Genomic DNA, 19,437 nt, shown 5'->3' on the forward strand with positions numbered 1-19,437 from the left:
TGCAAAAGACAAGGCTGAAGCATTGGCAACCATCCTCAGCTAGAAGTGCCAAGTGGAAGCAATCTGTGTCCTCCTTAGGTCCCAAGCATTACAAATGCTAGCCTTCTGTCAATTTGATTCATTCAATGTGATATCAAGGAATCACTGAAGGAACCTGGAGACAGCAAAGGCTGTAGCCCTGACAATATCCTAGCAATAGTGCTGAAGACTTGTGCTCCAGAACTAGCCAAGCTGCTCCACTACAGCTGCAGGACTGGCACCTACCCAGCCACGTGGAAAATTGTCCAGGTATGTCCTGTACACCAGAAACAAGACAAATCCAACCAGGCCAATTACGATTCCATCAGTCTACTCTCAGCCATCAGTGAAGTGATGGAAGGTGTCATCAACAGTGCTATCAAGCAACAATTACTCAGCAATAACCTGCTCAGTGACACTCAGATACCGCTGGGGCCACTCAGCTCCTGACCTCATTATAACTTGGTTGAAACATGGACAGAAGAACGAAGCTTCAGAGCTGAGGTGAGAGTGACTGCCCTTGACACCAAGGTAGCATTTGACGGAGTGTGGCATCAATGATCCCTAGAAAACTTGGAGTCAGTGGGAATCTGAGAGGAAACACACCTGCCAATTGGAATCATACCTGGCACATAGGTAAATTCTTGTGTTTGTTGGATGTCCCAGGACATCATTGCAGGAATTCCTCAGGATATTGTCCTAAGCCCAATCTCCTTCAGCTACTTTATCAATGACCTTCCCTTCGCCATGAAGTCAGAAGTGTGTATGTTCACATGTGATTCAAGTACTGAAGCAATGTGTGTCCATGTGCAGCAAGAGCTGGACAATATCAAGTTTAGGCTAACAAGTGGTAGGTAACATTCATGCCACACAAGTGCCAAGTAATAACCATCTCTAATGAGAGAATCTAGCCATCTCCCTTGACATTGAATTGCATTACCATCATTGTAGCCTCCACCATCAACATCCTGGGGTTTACATTGACCGCAAACTGAACTGGACCAGCCATATAAACACTGGCTGCAAGAACGGGTGGGGAGCTGGGAATTTTCCTCTTGACTCCCCAAAGGTTGTCCACCATCTACAAGACACAAGCCAGGACTGTGATGGAATACTCTAGGTTTTAGTCCAACCTATTTATTTGATAATATACTCGCAAGCTTTCGGGTTAGCCCCTTCGTCAGGTGAATGGAGCGTTCTGGCCCAGAACTCTCCATTCACCTGACGAAGGGGCTAACCAGAAAGCTTGCGAGTATATTATCAAATAAATAGGTTGGACTAAAACCTGGTGTTGTCAGACTTTTTACTGTGTTTACGCCAGTCCAACGCCGGCATACCCACATCATGGAATACTCTCCCGTTGCTTGGGTGAGTGCAGCTCTAACAACATGCAAGAAGCTCAACATCAGCCAGGTCAAAACAGGCAGTTTGATTGGCATCCCATCCATCACCTAAAGCATTTACTGCCTGCACCACTGGTGCACAGTGGCAGGAGTGTGTATCATTTGTTTGATCTACTGCAGCAACTCACCAAGGCTCGTTCAGCACGTTTCAAACACATGACCTCTACCACCTAAAAGGACAGCAGTTGCATGGGAACACAGCCATCTCCAAATCATGCACCATCCTGACTTGGAACTATATCACCATTCCTTCATTGTCTCTGAATCAAAATCTTGGAACTTGTTTGTGACAACACTGGGTGAACATGCCCCTCATGTACTGGGTTGATTCAAGAATGTGGCTCACTGTTAACCATATTCCCAAGGTCAATTAGGGATGGACAATAAATGCTGGCTAGCCAGTGACACCCAAACCTCCTGAACAAATGGAAAAAAAAAATCATCTGTCAATTTGATAGATAAACAGAGTTCCTGAATGTTGGCCGTTAATTACAAAATGAAAAGAGTTACAATTTTAAATCAAACATGCATAAAAATAATAAGTGAAGTGATGAGACCATTGGGATTAAATTACCTTTTTTGTAAAATGCTATTTTAGTAGTTTACGTCAACGATTTATTTGCATTGTGACTTGTGTGATTATTTGAAAAACTTGGATATGAGGTTGAATATTTCACATTATTGTGAATATTTAAATGACTTCTCACAATTTGACGTTGGCTATTATACTGCCAATTAGCCATTGAAGTAGTCATGCTGAGAGATGTGAGAGCAATATATTTAACTCCTGGGAATATATTCTGAGGGGGGGGGGGACATCATTTAGGGAGACTTCAATGCGTTGGTCATCTGTACTGAACCTGCCCATGGTAAGATTATTGTGGAAGTTGAGCTTGGAACGTTATTGGCTGCTTTAGAGAACCGTCCAATCATAAAATCAATCCTTAAAAATTGCTTCCTGATGTCTCAGCAATTTTGTGCAGTGTGTAGATGAGTTATAATAATCAGAAAGGTTGGAGATCTTGTCAGTGGTTTATGTTAATTGATTGCCACAAATTAGGAAGGAGGGAATGGCAGACCATGATTACAGAGTTTCCAAAAAACAAAGAGAATTACAGCACAGGAATAGGCCTTTCACCCCTCCAAGCCTGCACTGACCATGCTGCCTGACTGAACTACCCTTTCGGGAACCATATCCCTCTATTCCTATCCTATTCATGTATTTGTCAAGACGCCCTTTAAAAGTCACTTTCCTGTGGGAAGATCACACTGTTAGCTGGAAACAGCATTTACTTTCCTCTCTTACCTAACCTCTGCCTTCACTCCCCTCCCAAAACAAGAAGTTAAAAAACCTATTAACACTCGCTGTGAAGCCCAAACATAAATAATGCCCACATGGTGGCAGCCTTGGTTTACCATACTCAAGGCAGGGGAGGAAGGAATATTGATAAGGAATGATAGGAACTTCTTACAGTTATTCAATTTCCCATTGAAATAATATCAGAAATATATGTTTACCATGGAAACTCCAGTAGGACTGCAATCACAAATGTATTCCACATTGAACATAAGAACATAAGAAATAGGAGCAGGAGTAGGCCATCTGGCCCTTCGAGCCTGCCCCGCCATTCAATAAGATCATGGCTGATCTGTCGTGGCTCAGTTCCACTTTCCGGCCCTCTCCCCATAACCCTTAATCCCCTCTCTTATCAAAAACCCATCAACCCGCTTCTTGAAAATATTTAGCGAGGCAGCCTCCACCACTTCAATGGGTAGAGAATTCCAGAGATTCACCACCCTTTGAGTGAAGAAGTTCCTCCTCAACTCCGTTCTAAAACGCCCCCCCTTTATCTTGAGGCTGTGCCCCCTAGTCCTACTGTCTTTTTTGAGCGGGAAGAGTCTCTCCACCTCTATCCTATCCATCCCATTCATCATCTTATACGTCTCAATGAGATCTCCCCTCATTCTTCTAAACTCCAACGAGTACAAGCCTAGTTTATTCAGCCTCTCCTCATAGTTCAACCCCCTCAACTCCGGTATCAGCCTAGTAAACCTCCTCTGCACTCCCTCCAAGGCCAAAATATCTTTGCGCAGGTGCGGCGCCCAAAACTGCACACAGTACTCCAGCTGCGGCCTCACCAATGCCCTATACAGCTGCAGCAAGACCTCCCTACTTTTATATTCAATCCCCTTCGCTATGAAGGCCAGCATCCCATTCGCTTTCCTGACCACCTGCTGCACCTGCAAGCTGGGTTTTTGCGACTCATGCACATTGCTAATTGTGTTCGTGAAAATGTTACTTTTCTTTCACTGAAGTACAAATGATTTTAGACTTCCAAGGATTTATTTTTGTTGTGTTGTGTATTTAAACAAAAATGTGAATGTTTAATTTGTTTTTAATATTTAGGTTTAAAGTTTATTTATCAGTGTCACAAATACACTTACATTAATACTGCAATGAAGTTGCTGTGAAAATCCCCTAGTCACCACATTCCGGCGCCTATTCGGGTACTTTGAGGGAGAATTTAGCATGACCGATGCACCCTAACCTGCACGTCTTTCAGACTGTGGGAGGAAACCAGAGCACTCAGAGGAAATCCATGCAGACACAGAGACAAATATGCAAACTCTACACAGTGAAAAACTGTGGAGCAAAGAGATTTAGTAAGATGTTTAAGTATACATGGTTAAAAGCTAATGCGCAGATACAAATAGTAAACAAAGATTATAATCATGAAGTTAGATGTTGGGAATTTAGGAGTGAAATGAGGAAACATATTTAACAAAATTTACAAACCAGTACAACAGCAATGGAAATTTGGAGCACCAGCTACAAATAATTGTAGATGTTGGTTTAATTAAAATTCTCAAGGTTGAGATATATTTGTTAGGGAGAAATATCAAGGGATCTGCAGTAAATATGATGCATGGAATGGAGGTGCAATTAAATGGAAGAAAAGGCTCAAGGGGTTAAATCATCCAATTTTATTCCTGAAGGATCAGATCAGGTTTTTGATACTGGGACACCAGAAGAAATATCATGTTCTATTTGTATTTCGTTAATAACCCAATACTAGAATTGTACATTCCAGCAATAGTACTGAAGACTTGTGCTTCTGAGCTGGCCATACTCCTCATTAATATTCCAATGCAGCGGCAATGCTGCCATCCATCAATATGAAAAATTGTCCACATATCTCCCGTGCACAGAAAACAGGACAAATCCAGCCTGGCAATTACCGCTGCATCATCTCAATCATCAACACTTTGATGAAAGGGGTCATTGACAGTGTTATCAAGCAGCACTTACAGAGCAATAACCTGTTCACTGATGTTCAGTTTGGGTCCTGCCAAGGTCATTCAGCTCCTGACCTCGTTTATAGCCTTGATCTAAACATGGACAGTGAGCTGAGCTCCAGAAATTGGGAGAGATGACTGCCATTAACACCAAGGCAATGTTTGACTGTGTGTGGTTTCAAGGAGTCCCAGCAAATCTAGAATCAATGGGGATCAGGGCAAATGTTTCACCTGTTGGAATCATACCGGGCAAAGGGAAAATGGTGATTGGAGATCTCAGTCCCAGAACACCCTGCAGGAGCTCCTCAGGGTAGTGTCCTTGGTCCAACTACCTTCAGTTATTTCATCAATGACTATCCCACCGTCACGAGGTCAGAAATGGGGATGTTTGTTGGTGATTAATATTCAGCACCATTCACAGCAAGACCTGAACGACTTTCAGGCTTGGGATGATAAGTGGCAAGTAATATTCTGCTGTACAAGTACCAGACAACAACCATCTTCAACAGGAGAGAATCTGCCCATCTCCCCTTGACATTCGATGATATTGCCATCTCTCAATCCTCCAAAATCCTGAAGATTACCATTGATTAGAGACTGAACTGACCATCTTATCACAGTTCAGGATGAAGAAATTTGCTTGGTTGGCTTTCACCGCCTTAAAACCTTCACTTCCTCCACCACCAGCACACAGTAGCAGCAGTGTGTGCTGTCAACAACACCTCACCAAAGCCCCCTTGACAGCATGTTCCAAACTCTCAGCTTCTACTGCCTAGAAGAACAATGGAAACTGATCGTAGAAACCCGACAGTGCAAACGGAGGCCATTCGGCCCATCGAGTCTGCACCGACCACAATCCCACCCACGCCCTACATATTTACCTGCTAATCCCTCTAACCTACGCATCTCACAACTCTAAGTGGCAATTTTAGCATGGCCAATCAACCTGACCCCCACATCTTTGGACTGTGGGAGGAAATCGGAGCACCTGGAGGAAACCCACGCAGACACGAGGAGAATGTGCAAACTCCCCACAGACAGTGACCCGAGCTGGGAATCGAACCCAGGTCCCTGGAGCTGTGAAGCAGCAGTGCTAACCACTGTGCTACTGTGCCGTGATGCATGGGAACACCATAGCCTGCAAGTTTCCCTCCAAGTCTCTTACCATCCACTGTCACTGGGTCAAAATCCTAGATCTCCTGTCCTAACAGCACCTCATGGACTACAGTGGCTAGTGACCACCTTCTCCAGAGCAATTGAAATAGACAGTAGGCCGAGCCAGCAATGCCCACACCCCATGAAAGATATAAACTAAACTAAAGTAAGATATCCAAAAGATGGCATTCCTGACTGCAGTCATGATGTGGGTATGCCGGCGTTGGACTGGCGTAAACACAGTAAAAAGTCTGACAACACCAGGTTTTAGTCCAACCGACTTATTTGATAATAGACTCACAAGCTTTCGAGGTTTCCCTCTTCGTCAGGTGAATGGAGAGTTCTGGCCTCAGACAGAGCATATAAAGCACAGACAGTTTAGAGATTACTGATTAGAATGCGAATTCTTACACCTAACCTGCTGTTCAAGACCTGAAGTGGCTGACAATGTGAGTGGAAAGAGCACTGATCACAGGTTACAGAGATGTGTATTGTCTCCAGACAGTACAGTAAGTGAGGTTTTGCAAACCCAGGCAAGTCACGGGGGTTACAGATAGTGCGACATGAACCCAAGATCCCTGTTGAGACCATCCTCGTGTGTGCGGAACTTGGCTATCAGTCTGAACAGCAGGTTAGGTGTAAGAATTCGCATTCTAATCAGTAATCTCTGAACTGTCTGTGCTTTATAATGCTCTGTCTGAGGCCAGAACTCTCCATTCACCTGACGAAGAGGGAAACCTCGAAAGCTTGTGAGTCTATTATCAAATAAATCGGTTGGACTAAAACCTGGTGTTGTCAGACTTTTTACTGTATTCCTGACTGCAGCAGCTTCTCAGTACTGGTACAGAAATGTTAGAGTAGAATGCAAACTGAACCAAAGGTTCTTCTGACTCAAAGATAAGAGAACTACCAGTAAGCCAAAGCTGATAACTTAAAGATGATATATTGCTATATCAATGATATAGAAATGTTAAATTCTGAAATCTTTTCCTGAATGGTTCACATGGGCGGGATTTCTGTATTTTGATTTTTTTTGTATTTTTGACTTTCGTTTTTATGATATTTTGTCTTTTTTATTTTGCTGTACTTGTGTAACTTGATCAGTGTATCTAAAAAAAAATCTGTTATATTTTTATTACAAGATTGTGCCACTAGAATTGGGTAGAAATTCTATTCAAAATCACTGTTAGAATTTTAATAAGTTTTCAAATTTAGTTTTTTCCTAAATGAGCATATAGAGACCAGGTACAGACCTGCACCTGTCATGGGGATTGATTTTTTTTGTTGTAATTCTGAGTGATAAATGATAGCTGACTAGTTAAATTATAAGATCGACTTGACACAGTTTTTAGGTTACAGTGCTGGAAATGTCCCTGGGCTTAACTGATCTGTTTTTGTGTATCTTTTATCTAAGAACATTGTGCTCCTGTTGTACCTTGGAAAAAGCCACCTTGGGGCTATAATTAAAATCCGGGCATTAGTTCTGCTCACACGGAACTATACTTAGTATAGTCTACATCACAGATGCAGTGCTGTTATCCAGTCTGTTTAATTTGCTGCTGGTGTGAGTTCATTTGATTGTTTTGCATTGCCAGTTGTTCCCCCTTCTTTCTGCTTTATTAAATCATAGGTTATAACACAGAAGGGAGCCATTCGGCCCATCTTGTTTGTGCTGGCACTCCAAAGGAGGAATTCACCAAGTGGCATTCTCCAAAGCCCTGCACATTCTTCTTTATCAGATGACAATTGAATTCCCTCTTGAATATCTCGATTGAACCTCCTACTAACAGACACTCGAGCAGTGCATTCCAGATCCTAAACACTCAGTGTGTGGAAAAGCTTTTCCTCATGTCACATTGCTTCTTTTATTTTAGCTACATTAGATCTTGTTCTCGATCTTTCCACCATTGGAAACAGTTTCTCTTTATCTTCCCCCTCCATGATTTTGAATACCTCTATCAAATCTCCCCTCCTCCCAACTTTTACAATCTATGATGTAACCGGAGTTCCTCATCCCTGGAACATCCTCACGAATCTTTCAGCTCCCTCTCTGATGACTTCAGCATCCTTCCTAAAGTTTTCCCAGAACTGAATATGATGCTCCATTTCAGGGCAAGCTAGTGTTTTATACGGGTTTAGCCTCTATAAAGAGCCATCTGGATTCAATGGACTCCTTACAGATGCTGCCAAAACTGCTGAGAATTTCCAGCATTTTCTCTTTTGGTTTCGGCGTAATCTCCTTGTTTGTGTATACTGTTGATGAAACTCAGGATGCTGTATACTTTAAGTAGCCGCTTTGTGTTTTGGCAAACATATTTCATGTTTACAAATTTGCAGTTTCACAAATCTACTCGACTTAATATTTTGCTTAAACCTTCAAAACGAAGATGACATCTGCCAGGCTTCATGATTTGTGTCTTCTCGCGCAAAGTGACTGACTCAGGCCAATCCTGGACAGAGAGGATAAGCATGTATTTTTGTCCTTTCGTGGGACGTGGGCATTGCTGGCTAGGCTAGCGTTTATTATCTGTTCTTAATTGCTCATGAGTAGGTGGAGGTGAGCTGCTTTCTTGAACCGCAATAGTTGCACTCAGGACTGGGGGTTCTCAAGTCAGGATTCTGCGCTCTCTCCTACTTTGCTGCTTCTCTGCAGTAGTTTATGCAGTCAGCTTTTGGCTGTACTGTGGCTTGTTGGATGAAACACTGCCATATGGCACTGTTTGTGTCAACTTCTGTGGAAGTTAAAAGGCTCAGACTGACGCTTCATAGTTTGGAAGCTACATTGTGTGGAAGTATCGTGTCTAGCGGTGTTTGTACTCAAGTTGACTAAGATGCTTAAGATTGTTGGTACCTGGGATCTCTGACATTTCCCTTTTGTTCTCTTTTCAATGAGGCCTTTATTTTCTCTGACCTCCATGAGATCAGGTGCTGTGTCTCAGTTGTGGAAAGAGGATCTGCTTTGTGTGCTGATTATTGGTATGTGGATGTGGTGTCCGGATCAGCAGAGCTGACTTTGTATGATCATGGTTGTGACATTGGAGGAATTGGCTTCTTTGAGAATGCTGGAGTTTACTTGCTGATCTTGTCACTTGCCTTTGAGTATCTTGCAGCGACACCACTGGTGGAACTTATCCAGCACCCAGAGTCTCCTTTGGTAGGTGAACCAAGTTCACCTGACATATAGAAAGGCGTGACAGCAGCAACAACTGCATTGTGGATTGAACCCTTAATCCTTTAATGGCAATTTGTGATGTTGATGACCTGGTTACGTGGTTTTTGGAAAGCTGCACTGGCACTGTTGATTTTGTACCAGGTTCTCTTTCCATGTTGACCCCTTGAGAAAGGTAGCTGCGGAGATGTTGGAAGTGTTCAACAACCTCAGTTTGCTTTTTTGTGAGTTGCCGGCATTTAAAAGAAAGGAAAAGTAAATGGAACCGATGGTCAACAATAATAATAATCCAATCTCAAATTGGTCATGAGTGTGAAGTTTGCAAGTTCTCCCCGTACCTGCATGGGGTTATTCCAATTGCTCCAGTTTCCTCCCACAGTCCAAAGATGTTCAGGTTAAGTTGATTGGCCATGCTAAATTACCCCTTAGTGTCAGGGGAACTAGTAGGATAAATACTTGGAGTTACGGGGATAGGGTATAGTTGGGATTGTTTGTTGATGCAGGCTCAGTGAGCCTCTTTCTGCACTGTAGGGATTCTATGATTCTATATGGTTTTCTTTTACTTGGTAGCTAAGCATATGAAACACTAGTTCCTTCACTAATTTTCCTCTTTTCACACTCATTCCATTATTATTTACTTACCAAACATGTCAGAAAAAAGTTTGGTTTTAGACATTGACAAAGAATCCTCTCTCTTCAGGTTCAAGTTGGCTGGCAAATCAGGTGCATACCCTGGAAAAATTTCATAAAGCATCATGTAAGAATTCATCCTCAATCTGTACTGAGACCCATAGAGATTCATTGGATACAGTTTGGGGCAAGAATGCAATCAAACAGTAATGAGATAAACTTTCAACTCAATTATTTTAGTTTCTGACCATTGGTGCATAATTCCTAGGTTGAGCCTAATGCATTGGATCTCATGATTTGACATACAAACTTCCTTGCTGCTCAGATGTGAATCAAGCAAATCTCTTTGCCAGTACCCATAGGTTATCCAATCTATAAGAACAGACATGATTGCTCAGGAAAGAAAAGGTTTAGGATAGTTTCTCGCACTATCATTGCAGCATTATGTTTAGAGCAATGACTTGGTCTGTGCTTATGACCTTGAACATGCCTGTTCTGTCAACGTGTAGTTGTTTTTTCACCTCCCTGGCAACAATAACCACAAATTCCACCACCTATTTTTGGCTGCCCTTAGCATTGGTATATTTTTTATTGTTCTGATTTTCAACCGCAAACCTTGTCCATTGGGTTAACTACCTCCAAAAAATTTATATTGTCTTTTATTGCAAGCAAAAAAAAATCCTCAGTATTGCAAACACACACAAAACTCACCTGCTTCCATATTTGGCAAGGTCCTTCTGTCACCTTTCTCACGTATTTCCAGAGAAGATGCAAGAAAAGTAACTTAAGATAGCTGATGTTTCTCTTGCCTTCAGCCTCTATCTGTGGACTTTGGTTTCTTTAAAAATCAGTCCAAGACATTGCTCATCTGAAGTTCTCCCCCTTGTTCCTCTTACACCACAAATAAAACATCCTGCACGTTGTTCTTCGTCTTAATATTCTCACTGTGTTGAAATTTCCTAGTCATTCTTCCCCATGTCATTTTATGCTGTTGAATTTCTGGCTTTTCTCGGATTTTCCTTCCTCTCATCATCGTTGTGTGTCTTGAATGTTATACACCCACTTTTTTCTGATTTATTTGAGCCATTGCACTGAGAGGAGGTTGAAAGCTGTGTGCACCAAGGATGTATGAGATGGCTTCACCTGATAAAGGAGCAGCACTCCAAAAGCTCATGATGCCAAGTAAACCTAATGGACTTCAACCTGGTGTGTGAGACTACTTATTGCATGGCTTAAAGGAAGTGAATGAACATAGGATGGATAAAATTATGCTTCCAGTTGGTCATTAATGTGAGTAAGAATGGAAGAGGAAAGGTGATGGAGCCTGAGGAATCCCTAGTTGGCTGAGTCCAAATTAGATCATCTGATGAAAGGTCGTCGCCCTGAAATGTTATCTATTTTGGTTTCTGCAGATGCTGCCAGAAATGCTGAATACGTCTAATTTTTATAACACGGTTAGTGAAGTTGGTTAACTATCAAACAGCAAGGAATCTGATTGATAAACTCTTCAGACACACAAATCAGTGTGTATCACTTTTTTTAAAATAATCATGTGAAGTTAAATGGGTTGGGACTGGAAGAGTAATGGAAGGCCAAATAATTGCTGAGTTTCAGACAATTGGGCATTATTACTGGGAGATACTGTAGGGCTGTACTTTAATTGTATTTTGTGTTGGACCAAAGGCTGACTGTGAGACCCGCTGAAGCCTATAAATCGTCATCCTGAATGGATGCAAAGTATGTTACCTGAAGGGAGCTCAGAGAATTATTTTCCGACATCTGTTTTTTATTCAGTGTGTGGTTTTAAACTAGGTTTAGTGTTTAAATTTCAAATGGAATGTCTTAAACACAGCCTGGCTAAGATTCATCTTTTGTGCAGAATCACAAGTGAAGAGGAAACAGAAAAACCCAGAAGGATGGTTTAAGATGTTTCAGTAACCGTCAATAAATGTTCCCCAATATTATTTTCAATTAATTTTGTTGCTTATGTAGAAAAAAGGAATGTTTATGGTAAGCTTTATTTTCTTTTAATGGAAAACATTCTATGCTCCAGTCAGAGCTTGATAAAGCTCTTAAAACATCACCCACATATGATGTAGATGACCAGAACTAGCTTATTCTGCAACACATGACAACGATAACTTGTATTTGTATAGCACCTTTAATGTAGTAAATGTTGCCAGGTGCATTATCAAAAAGAAAATTGACACCAAACTGCAAGAAAAGGCTATTAGAATGGCTGTTGAAAGCTTAGTTAAAGAGATCAGTGTTAAGGAGATCAGAGTCATAGCGGTTTACAGCGTGGAAACAGGCCCTTCGGCCCAACTTGTCCATGCCTCCCTCTTTTTTAAAACCCCTAAACTAGTCCTGCATTTGGCCCATATCCCTCTAAACCCATCTTACCCATCAGATTCTTAAAGAAGAGAGGTGAAGATATTTCCCAGAGCTAAGGGCTCTGACAACTGAAGACACAGCCTTTAATGATGGAGTGATTACAGAGCAAGAATTATGATGTAATATAATTTAGTACCCGCCATGATCAGTAATTAACTTAAATTTATGACTTTTGTATTTCAAATGATGTATTCATCTCAATTTGTTGCTGCTATAGAATCTTTGTGTTTCCCAAATGTCAGAATCAGAAGGGAACCCAGGCGGAAACTGGCTGTTAGGTTATTCCTGCCAAGAGAAAAAGAGAAGATAAAATTGGCAGTAATCCTGGAGAAAGACCAAGTCCTTGCTTTTTATGTTGGAATGTTCTTCTTGTGTTTCTTGGCACAGCTTCCCAATCTAAATCAGATGACCATGTATCAAGAGCAGATACTCTGGGAACGAGACTTGTTAATAGTTTCCAAATGTTGAGAACCTCGTAAGTTGTAAGTGTGCCCATTTGGGATCTGTCGTAAATGATAATGTATGGACTGATAGTTTATGGTGTCAATTTGAAGGGTTTTACATTTATTGCCAGATTATCGTGGAAACTAATTCTTGCATCATATGATGACACATTCATAATATGTTGCCTGGAATGGTAGGCTAGATGCATGGCTTCAGAAAGATTGTGGCAATTTTACTTGGCTGATTAAATTAGTCACTGGAAGGGCTGAGGAACACTATCTTAAAACCTGAGCTGAAAGCAGAGTGCTTATTTAGCAGTAGTTTGGAATCTTGACGCAAGTATTCTGTTATCAGGATTGTTCAGTCCTGGGCAGGGAGGGTTGTTGGCAGTTCTGAACATGTAGGTCTAAGATGATGAAGATGTGCTCTCAGCTTTGTAGGATCATGGTTAAGAGAAGCAGAAACACAAAGATCGATGAGATGCAATTTTTAGGGATCAGTATGAAGGAACGAACCCAGAAGATCCAGAGAGTGGTGATATAGATGAAGCTTTATAGATAACCTTCAAAGATGATAGCACCATTTTCCAGTTGCGTTGCAACACCACCACTTGCGAAATCGTGAGAGCTAATAATGATTTCCCCCATCTCCCATTTTTGCAAGGCTACTTCTGTTCTGTTTTATTTTCGCTTTATTCTTTCATGGGATGCAGGTATTGCTGGCAAGGCCAACATGTGTCATTCATCCCTAATTGTCCTTGAACTGAGAGACTTGTTAAACCAATTACAGAGACCCCCAGTGTGCTTCATCTCTTTTGATAGGTGTAACGCTCAGTTTTGATATTCTGAAAAGTCTTTTCTGTACCTTGTCCATTATAACTTATTCTCCCAACCAGTAAGTGTGAACACTATCACGCTGGTAGCATCCTAAGGGCTGCCTGATAAAATAAGTTTGCTAACTCCATGCACACAATGCTGTATACCTTGCAACTTATGGATGTTGTACCCACCCGCCACTGCCTCCTTTGCGATATAGCAAGGCTTGCGCGTGGCAGAAAGCTGAGTAGATCTTGCCACTCTTTGATCAGATACCATTGTTGCGCACACTTATATCGCTTTGTGTTGAACCACTTTGTAGTTGACAGCTAAACCAACCACTACATCATTTCATTCTTTTGCTCTGCCAAGATGTTTCAGCACACTATTTCCAATTGAGCTTGCTGGTATTTAGCATGGCCGATCAACCTAACCCACACAACTTAGGAAACCAGAGCACCCAGAGGAAACCCACACAAACAAGGGGAGAATATACAAACTCCACACATTGACCCAAGGCCAGAATTGAACCTGGGTCCCTGGTGCGGTGAGGCAGCAGTGCTGACCACTGTGCCATCTAACTGGGTTTGAGGAGTGGATGATTAGGAGAATGAACATAGAACACTACAGCACAAACAGGCCCTTCGGCCCACGAGTTGTGCCGATCACATCAACACCTACCAACCTACAGACCTATCTATAACCCTCAATCTCATTAAACCCCATATACTCATCCAGAAGTCTTTTAAAAGACCCCAGCGAGTTCGCCTCCACCACCACTGACGGCAGCCGATTCCATTCACTCACCACCCTCTGAGTGAAAAACTTACCCCTAACATCACTTCTGAACTTCCCTCCCTGCACCTTAAATCTGTGTCCAAAAGATCTGATGAAATTTAAAAACTGTTGTATGTGGGAGACAAAGGGAAAAGTATATGGAATATGTGGTATTGGTCAGCAGGAAACTATGATTCCAAGTGGGGACTGTTACTGTCTTCTCGTTCATTTGAAAATACAGGCATTGAGTCTACACATAATTACATAAACTTGTTTGCAGTATTGGGCTATTTGTTGTAAATTCAGTCAAGTTTAACAACTAAAGTATTCATGATTTCACTGCAAATAACAGAAATCTCGACTTTGATGCATGTGACCAGTTAATGTTAATGATGAAGGGGCAGTACTCTGAAAGCTTGTACTGCCGAATAAACCTGTTGGACTTTAACTCGGTGTTGTGCCAACTGCTGACCGACTGTGCCTACCCCCGTCCAATGCCAGCATCTCCACATCACAGTTAATGTTCATTAACCGAATTTTCTAAATGTGAATATTGAAATGACCATTACAACTTGCATTTAAACATGGCTGGAAAATTGGAAAGGAATGGTCGTCGACCTGAAACATTAACTCTCTTCTTGCATGCTGCCTGAACTGTTGAGTATTTTCAGCTTTTTCTGGTTTTATTAAAGAGTTGGAAATTAAATTTCTCATCAAGTAGCATGATGACTTTTTAAAACGAACGATGTTTAGCAATTCAGTTTTCTCCAACTTATATAAATGTGCAAGTTTTGCAAATCCAGTATAACATGTAAAACATACGTCATTCCTTGTTCTTATTCCTAGAAGATCATTGTTACGGCAGTCAGAAAGACTTATCAGCTCATGAGCATCAAAAGTATTTTGCTGATCCAGAAAGGATAATTGAATCCTCAGAGGAAACCACCAAAGAAGAACTTTTTCAAGTGTCCAGAGACCCAACTGGGGATTCTTCACCATCTGAGCTTAAAAGTGAGTCCCTTTCTCCGTTTTTATTCTTTCATCGGCTAAGGGCATCACTGGCAAGGCCAACAGTTACTGCCCATCACTGATTGCCTGTTTTAACCGAGACAATTTCAGAGGACAGCTAAGAACCAACCACATCGCTGTGGGTCTGCAGTCACATGTAGGCCAGACCGGGTAAGGTTGGCAGATTGCCTCCCCTAAAGTTTGTTACTAAATCAGATGGGTTTTTGCAACAAGCTCACCCATTACTGAGACAAGCTTTATGTTCCAGATTTGTGAACTGAATTTTAAATTCCATCAGCTGCCATGGTGGGATTTAAACCCATTACCTAGAGCCTTGTTTACTGGATTACCATTCCAGTGACATTACCACTGCACCACCCAGAAGAGTGTGATGGACATGTAAACTTGTGAATATTTAAATTGAACACTCTTTTGCCTACTTGTACTGATTCCGAAAGGCATATTTGTGTCGTAATTACAATTGTAATGTAGACTAGTAAAATTTGACCGAAAATAGTATTTTCCAGTGGCATCCAGAACAGGAGTTCAAATAATTAAAGCAACAGAATTATAATAATTACAGATTCGGTGAAAATTGTGCATGTTACAAGAATGACAGGTTACGCCAATAAGCAGACTTTGATTTTACATCCCTCGGCAACACCAAGCCTTTAGGCTTGGCAAGAGTCAAATGTAATATAGATTTGTACCTACTAAAATCTTACCCCCTATTCAAATTGCATACTCATTGTATGATATCTGTTTGAAGGAATGTTGTAAGGCAGATGGCTGTCTACTGGGAGGAAGAGGACTTTTTTAACATTGTCAGCAGCAATCGTAATGGAAAGAAATTCTGAGTCACCTTTGTGAATTAGCGTGATGACAGGGTTGCATTTATTGGTGATGGAAGTATTTATTTCTCATTTTCTAGCTAACTAAAATAAGAACTGGAGGCAGCCATTTAATCACTCAAGCCTGTCAGTTTACTGAGATGATGGCTGATCAGGCAGGCATGATGGGCCTTTCTTTCCATCTTATCATTCCTTGGTGATAAAATCTGTATTGTGATTCCCAAAATAGGGTAAAGTTTGTCACTACATTACTGAGCCTTGACATTCCAGGTTAAAGTCCAACAGGTTTATTTGGTAGCACGAGCTTTTGGAGTGCTGCTCCTTCATCAGGTGAGTGCACACACTTGATAAAGAAGCGGTGCTCCAAAAGCTCGTGCTGCCAAATAAACCTGTTGGACTTTAACCTGCTGGTGTTGTGAGACTACTAACTGTGCGTACCCCAGTCCAACACCGGCAACATCATACCTTGACATTCCGATTAATATTCTATAGTATGATCTTGAGATTGATCGTAGCCCAGAGAAATTCTAAAAATTGGGCTTTGGGTAACTGCTTATATTTGCTGTCGGATCTTTCTCTCATAAAGAGTACCTTTTTCAACATTTCTCCTACGTTACTTCAGGTTTCTTCCTGTCACTTGGAATAAAGACTTCATAAGATTGACATTGCAAAACAATTAAACAATCAATATAAAACCAGAACTAAGAGTATTTTTTAAAAATGCTAAAAAAAAACAAAAGGGGCAAAACAGGGACATTCAACAAAACAGAATAACTTATAAAAAAGGGAGGAGCTGCATTGTTCAGGAAAGTGACTCATCAGAGACAAAGTATTGCTGTGTAACTGTCAGAATTATAGATAAGACCATAATCTCTCAGAGCAGAAGTAGATCATTCTGCCCATCGCGTCTGCTCCGCCATTCAGTGAGATCATCACTGCTCTGATGTGAGAATCTTCAACTCTGCTTTCCCGCCTTACCCTCATAACCCTTAATTCCCTGACTTATTACAAATCTGTCTCTCTCAACTTCAACACTTAACTACCCAGCATCTACTGCCCTCTGCAGTAAAGATTCAATACCGACTGAGAAGAAATTCTTCCTCGTCTCTGCCTCAAAAGCACTTGAAAAATATAGTGAAAGGAGAAAACTATTCAAACAGGGAGTTGGAGCAAAGATAGGTATCACAAAATGTCCTTGACAGGCAGGATTAAGAAGAATCCCAAGGCATTTTTTATATGAAGGGAGCTAGAGAAATGGTTGGTTCACTCAGGGACAAAGGAGGAAATTATGCGTAAAACCAAAGGAAGTGAATGAGATCCTTAATGAGTACTTTGTATCGGTATTCACAAAGGAGAGGGACACGTTGATTGGTGGTATTTCCAAGGGATATGTAGACCCTCTGGAGAAGTCATCATTACAAGGGAGGAAGTATTAGGTGTATAGAAAAAAAATTAAGGTGGATAAATCCCCAGGGCCAGATGGCATTTATCCCAGATTACCGAGGAAGGCGAGAGGAAATTGCTGGGCCTCTAACAGAAATCTTTGGCTATCCTCCAATCCTCTGGGACCTCATCTGAGGCCAACAAGCAAACAATGTTGACCTGTTATTTAAGAAGGGTAGCAAGGGTAACCTGGGTAATTATAGGCCAGTGAGCTTAATGTCAGTGATAGTGAAATTGTTGGAGAAGATTCTTAGGGATAGGATCTATACAGGTTTGGAAGTAAATTGTCTTATTAGCGACAGAAAGCTTTGTTTTGTACAAGGGAGGTCATGGTTCACTAATTTGATTCGAGTTTTTTGAGGAAGTGACAAAAATGATTGACGAGGAAAGTATTGTGGATGTTGTTTACGTAGGCTTTAGTAAAGCATTTGACAACGTCCCTCATCGCAGGCTGGTACAAAAGGTTAAATCACACAGGATCAAGGGTGAACTAGCCAGATGGATTCAGAACTGGCTTGGCCATGAATGACAGAGGGTAGCGGTGGAAGGGTGTTTTTCTGAATGGAGGTCTGTAACTAGTGGTGTTCCACAGGGATCGGTGCTGAGACCTCTGCTGTTTATAATATGTATAAGTGACTTGGAAGAAAATGTAGTGGGTCTGACTCGCAAGCTTGTGGATGATAGTAAGTTCGCTGGAGTTGTGGGTAGTGATGAAGATTGTCAGAGAATACAGCAGGAAATAGGCTGGGAAGATTGGTCAGAGAAATGGCAGGTGGAATTTAATCCAGGCAAACGGGAGGTGATGCATTTTGGTACATCCAATTCAGGTGGGAGCCATAAAATAAATAGCAGAACCATCAGGAGCATAGACACACGGAGATCTGGGAGTACAGATCCTTAAAAGTGGCAGCACAGATGGAAAAGGTGGTGAAGAAAGCATATGGCATGCTTGCCTTCATCGGCCGGGGCATTGAGTATAAAAGTTGGCAAATTATGTTACAGTTACATGAACGTAAGAACATAGAACATAAGAAATAGGAACAGTTCAATGAAACGTTGGTTAGGCCTCATTCGGAATGTTGTATCCAATTCTGTTTGCCACACTACCATAAGAACATAAGAAATAGGAACAGGAGTAGGCCACCTAGCCCTTCGAGCCTGCCCTGCCATTCAATAAGATCATGGCTGATCTGAAGTGGCTCAGTTCCACTTTCCCGCTTTCTCCCCATAACCCTTAATTCCCTTGTCTGTCAAAAACCTATCTACCCGTGTCTTAAATATATTTAGCGAGGTAGCCTCCACCACTTCAACGGGCAGAGAATTCCAGAGATTCACCACCCTTTGAGTGAAGAAGTTCCTCCTCAACTCCATTCTAAACTGCCCCCCCCATCTTGAGGCTGTGCCCTCTAGTCCTGCTGCCCTTTCTGAGTGGGAAGAATCTCTCGACCTCTACCCTATCCATCCCTTTCATTATCTTATACGTCTCTACAAGATCCCCCCCTCATCCTTCTAAACTCCAACGAGTACAGACCCAGTCTATTTAGTCTCTCTTCATAACCCAACCCCCTCATCTCCGGGGGTTACAAGAATGACAGGTTACGCCAATAAGCAGGCTTTGATTTTACATCCCTCGGCAACACCAAGCCTTCAGGCTTGGCAAGAGTCAAATGTAATATAGATTTGTACCTACTAAAATCTTACCCCCTATTCAAATTGCATACTCATTGTATGATATCTGTTTGAAGGAATGTTGTAAGGCATAAAGACGTGGACGCTTTGGAGGGAGTACAGAGAAAAGGTTTACCAGGATGTTGCCTGGTATGGAGAGTATTAGCTATGAGGAGAGTTTGAATAAACTGCGATTGTTCTTCCTGGAAAGACAGAGACTGAGGGGAGACCTGATAAAAGTTTATAAAATTATAAGAGGCATAAATGGGTGAACAGTTGGAAGTTTTTTCCCCAGGGCAGAAGTTGAAGGTATGGGGGGAAAGGTTCAGTGGAGATGTGTGAGGGAAGTTTTTTTACAGAGAGGG

The 19,437-nt window shown here is 41.6% G+C and overlaps 1 protein-coding gene across 2 annotated transcripts in view; it reads left to right on the forward strand.

Moving 5' to 3' along the window:
* ttc17 (tetratricopeptide repeat domain 17) overlaps window positions 1-19,437 on the forward strand; it is a 102,644-nt gene that overhangs the window by 55,300 nt on the left and 27,907 nt on the right. Inside the window, exon 17 of one of the 2 annotated variants that reach the window (XM_080189856.1) lies at window positions 14,949-15,113. In XM_080189856.1, the coding sequence (XP_080045982.1) occupies window positions 14,949-15,113 (165 nt within the window). The remainder of the gene's footprint in view (window positions 1-14,948; window positions 15,114-19,437) is intronic. The other variant, XM_080189857.1, reaches the window with a different exon arrangement.

The sequence above is a fragment of the Carcharhinus amblyrhynchos genome, chromosome 6 (assembly GCF_965287045.1).
Source record: "Carcharhinus amblyrhynchos chromosome 6, sCarAmb.v2.hapA, whole genome shotgun sequence".
NCBI classification, from domain to species: Eukaryota; Metazoa; Chordata; class Chondrichthyes; order Carcharhiniformes; family Carcharhinidae; genus Carcharhinus; species Carcharhinus amblyrhynchos.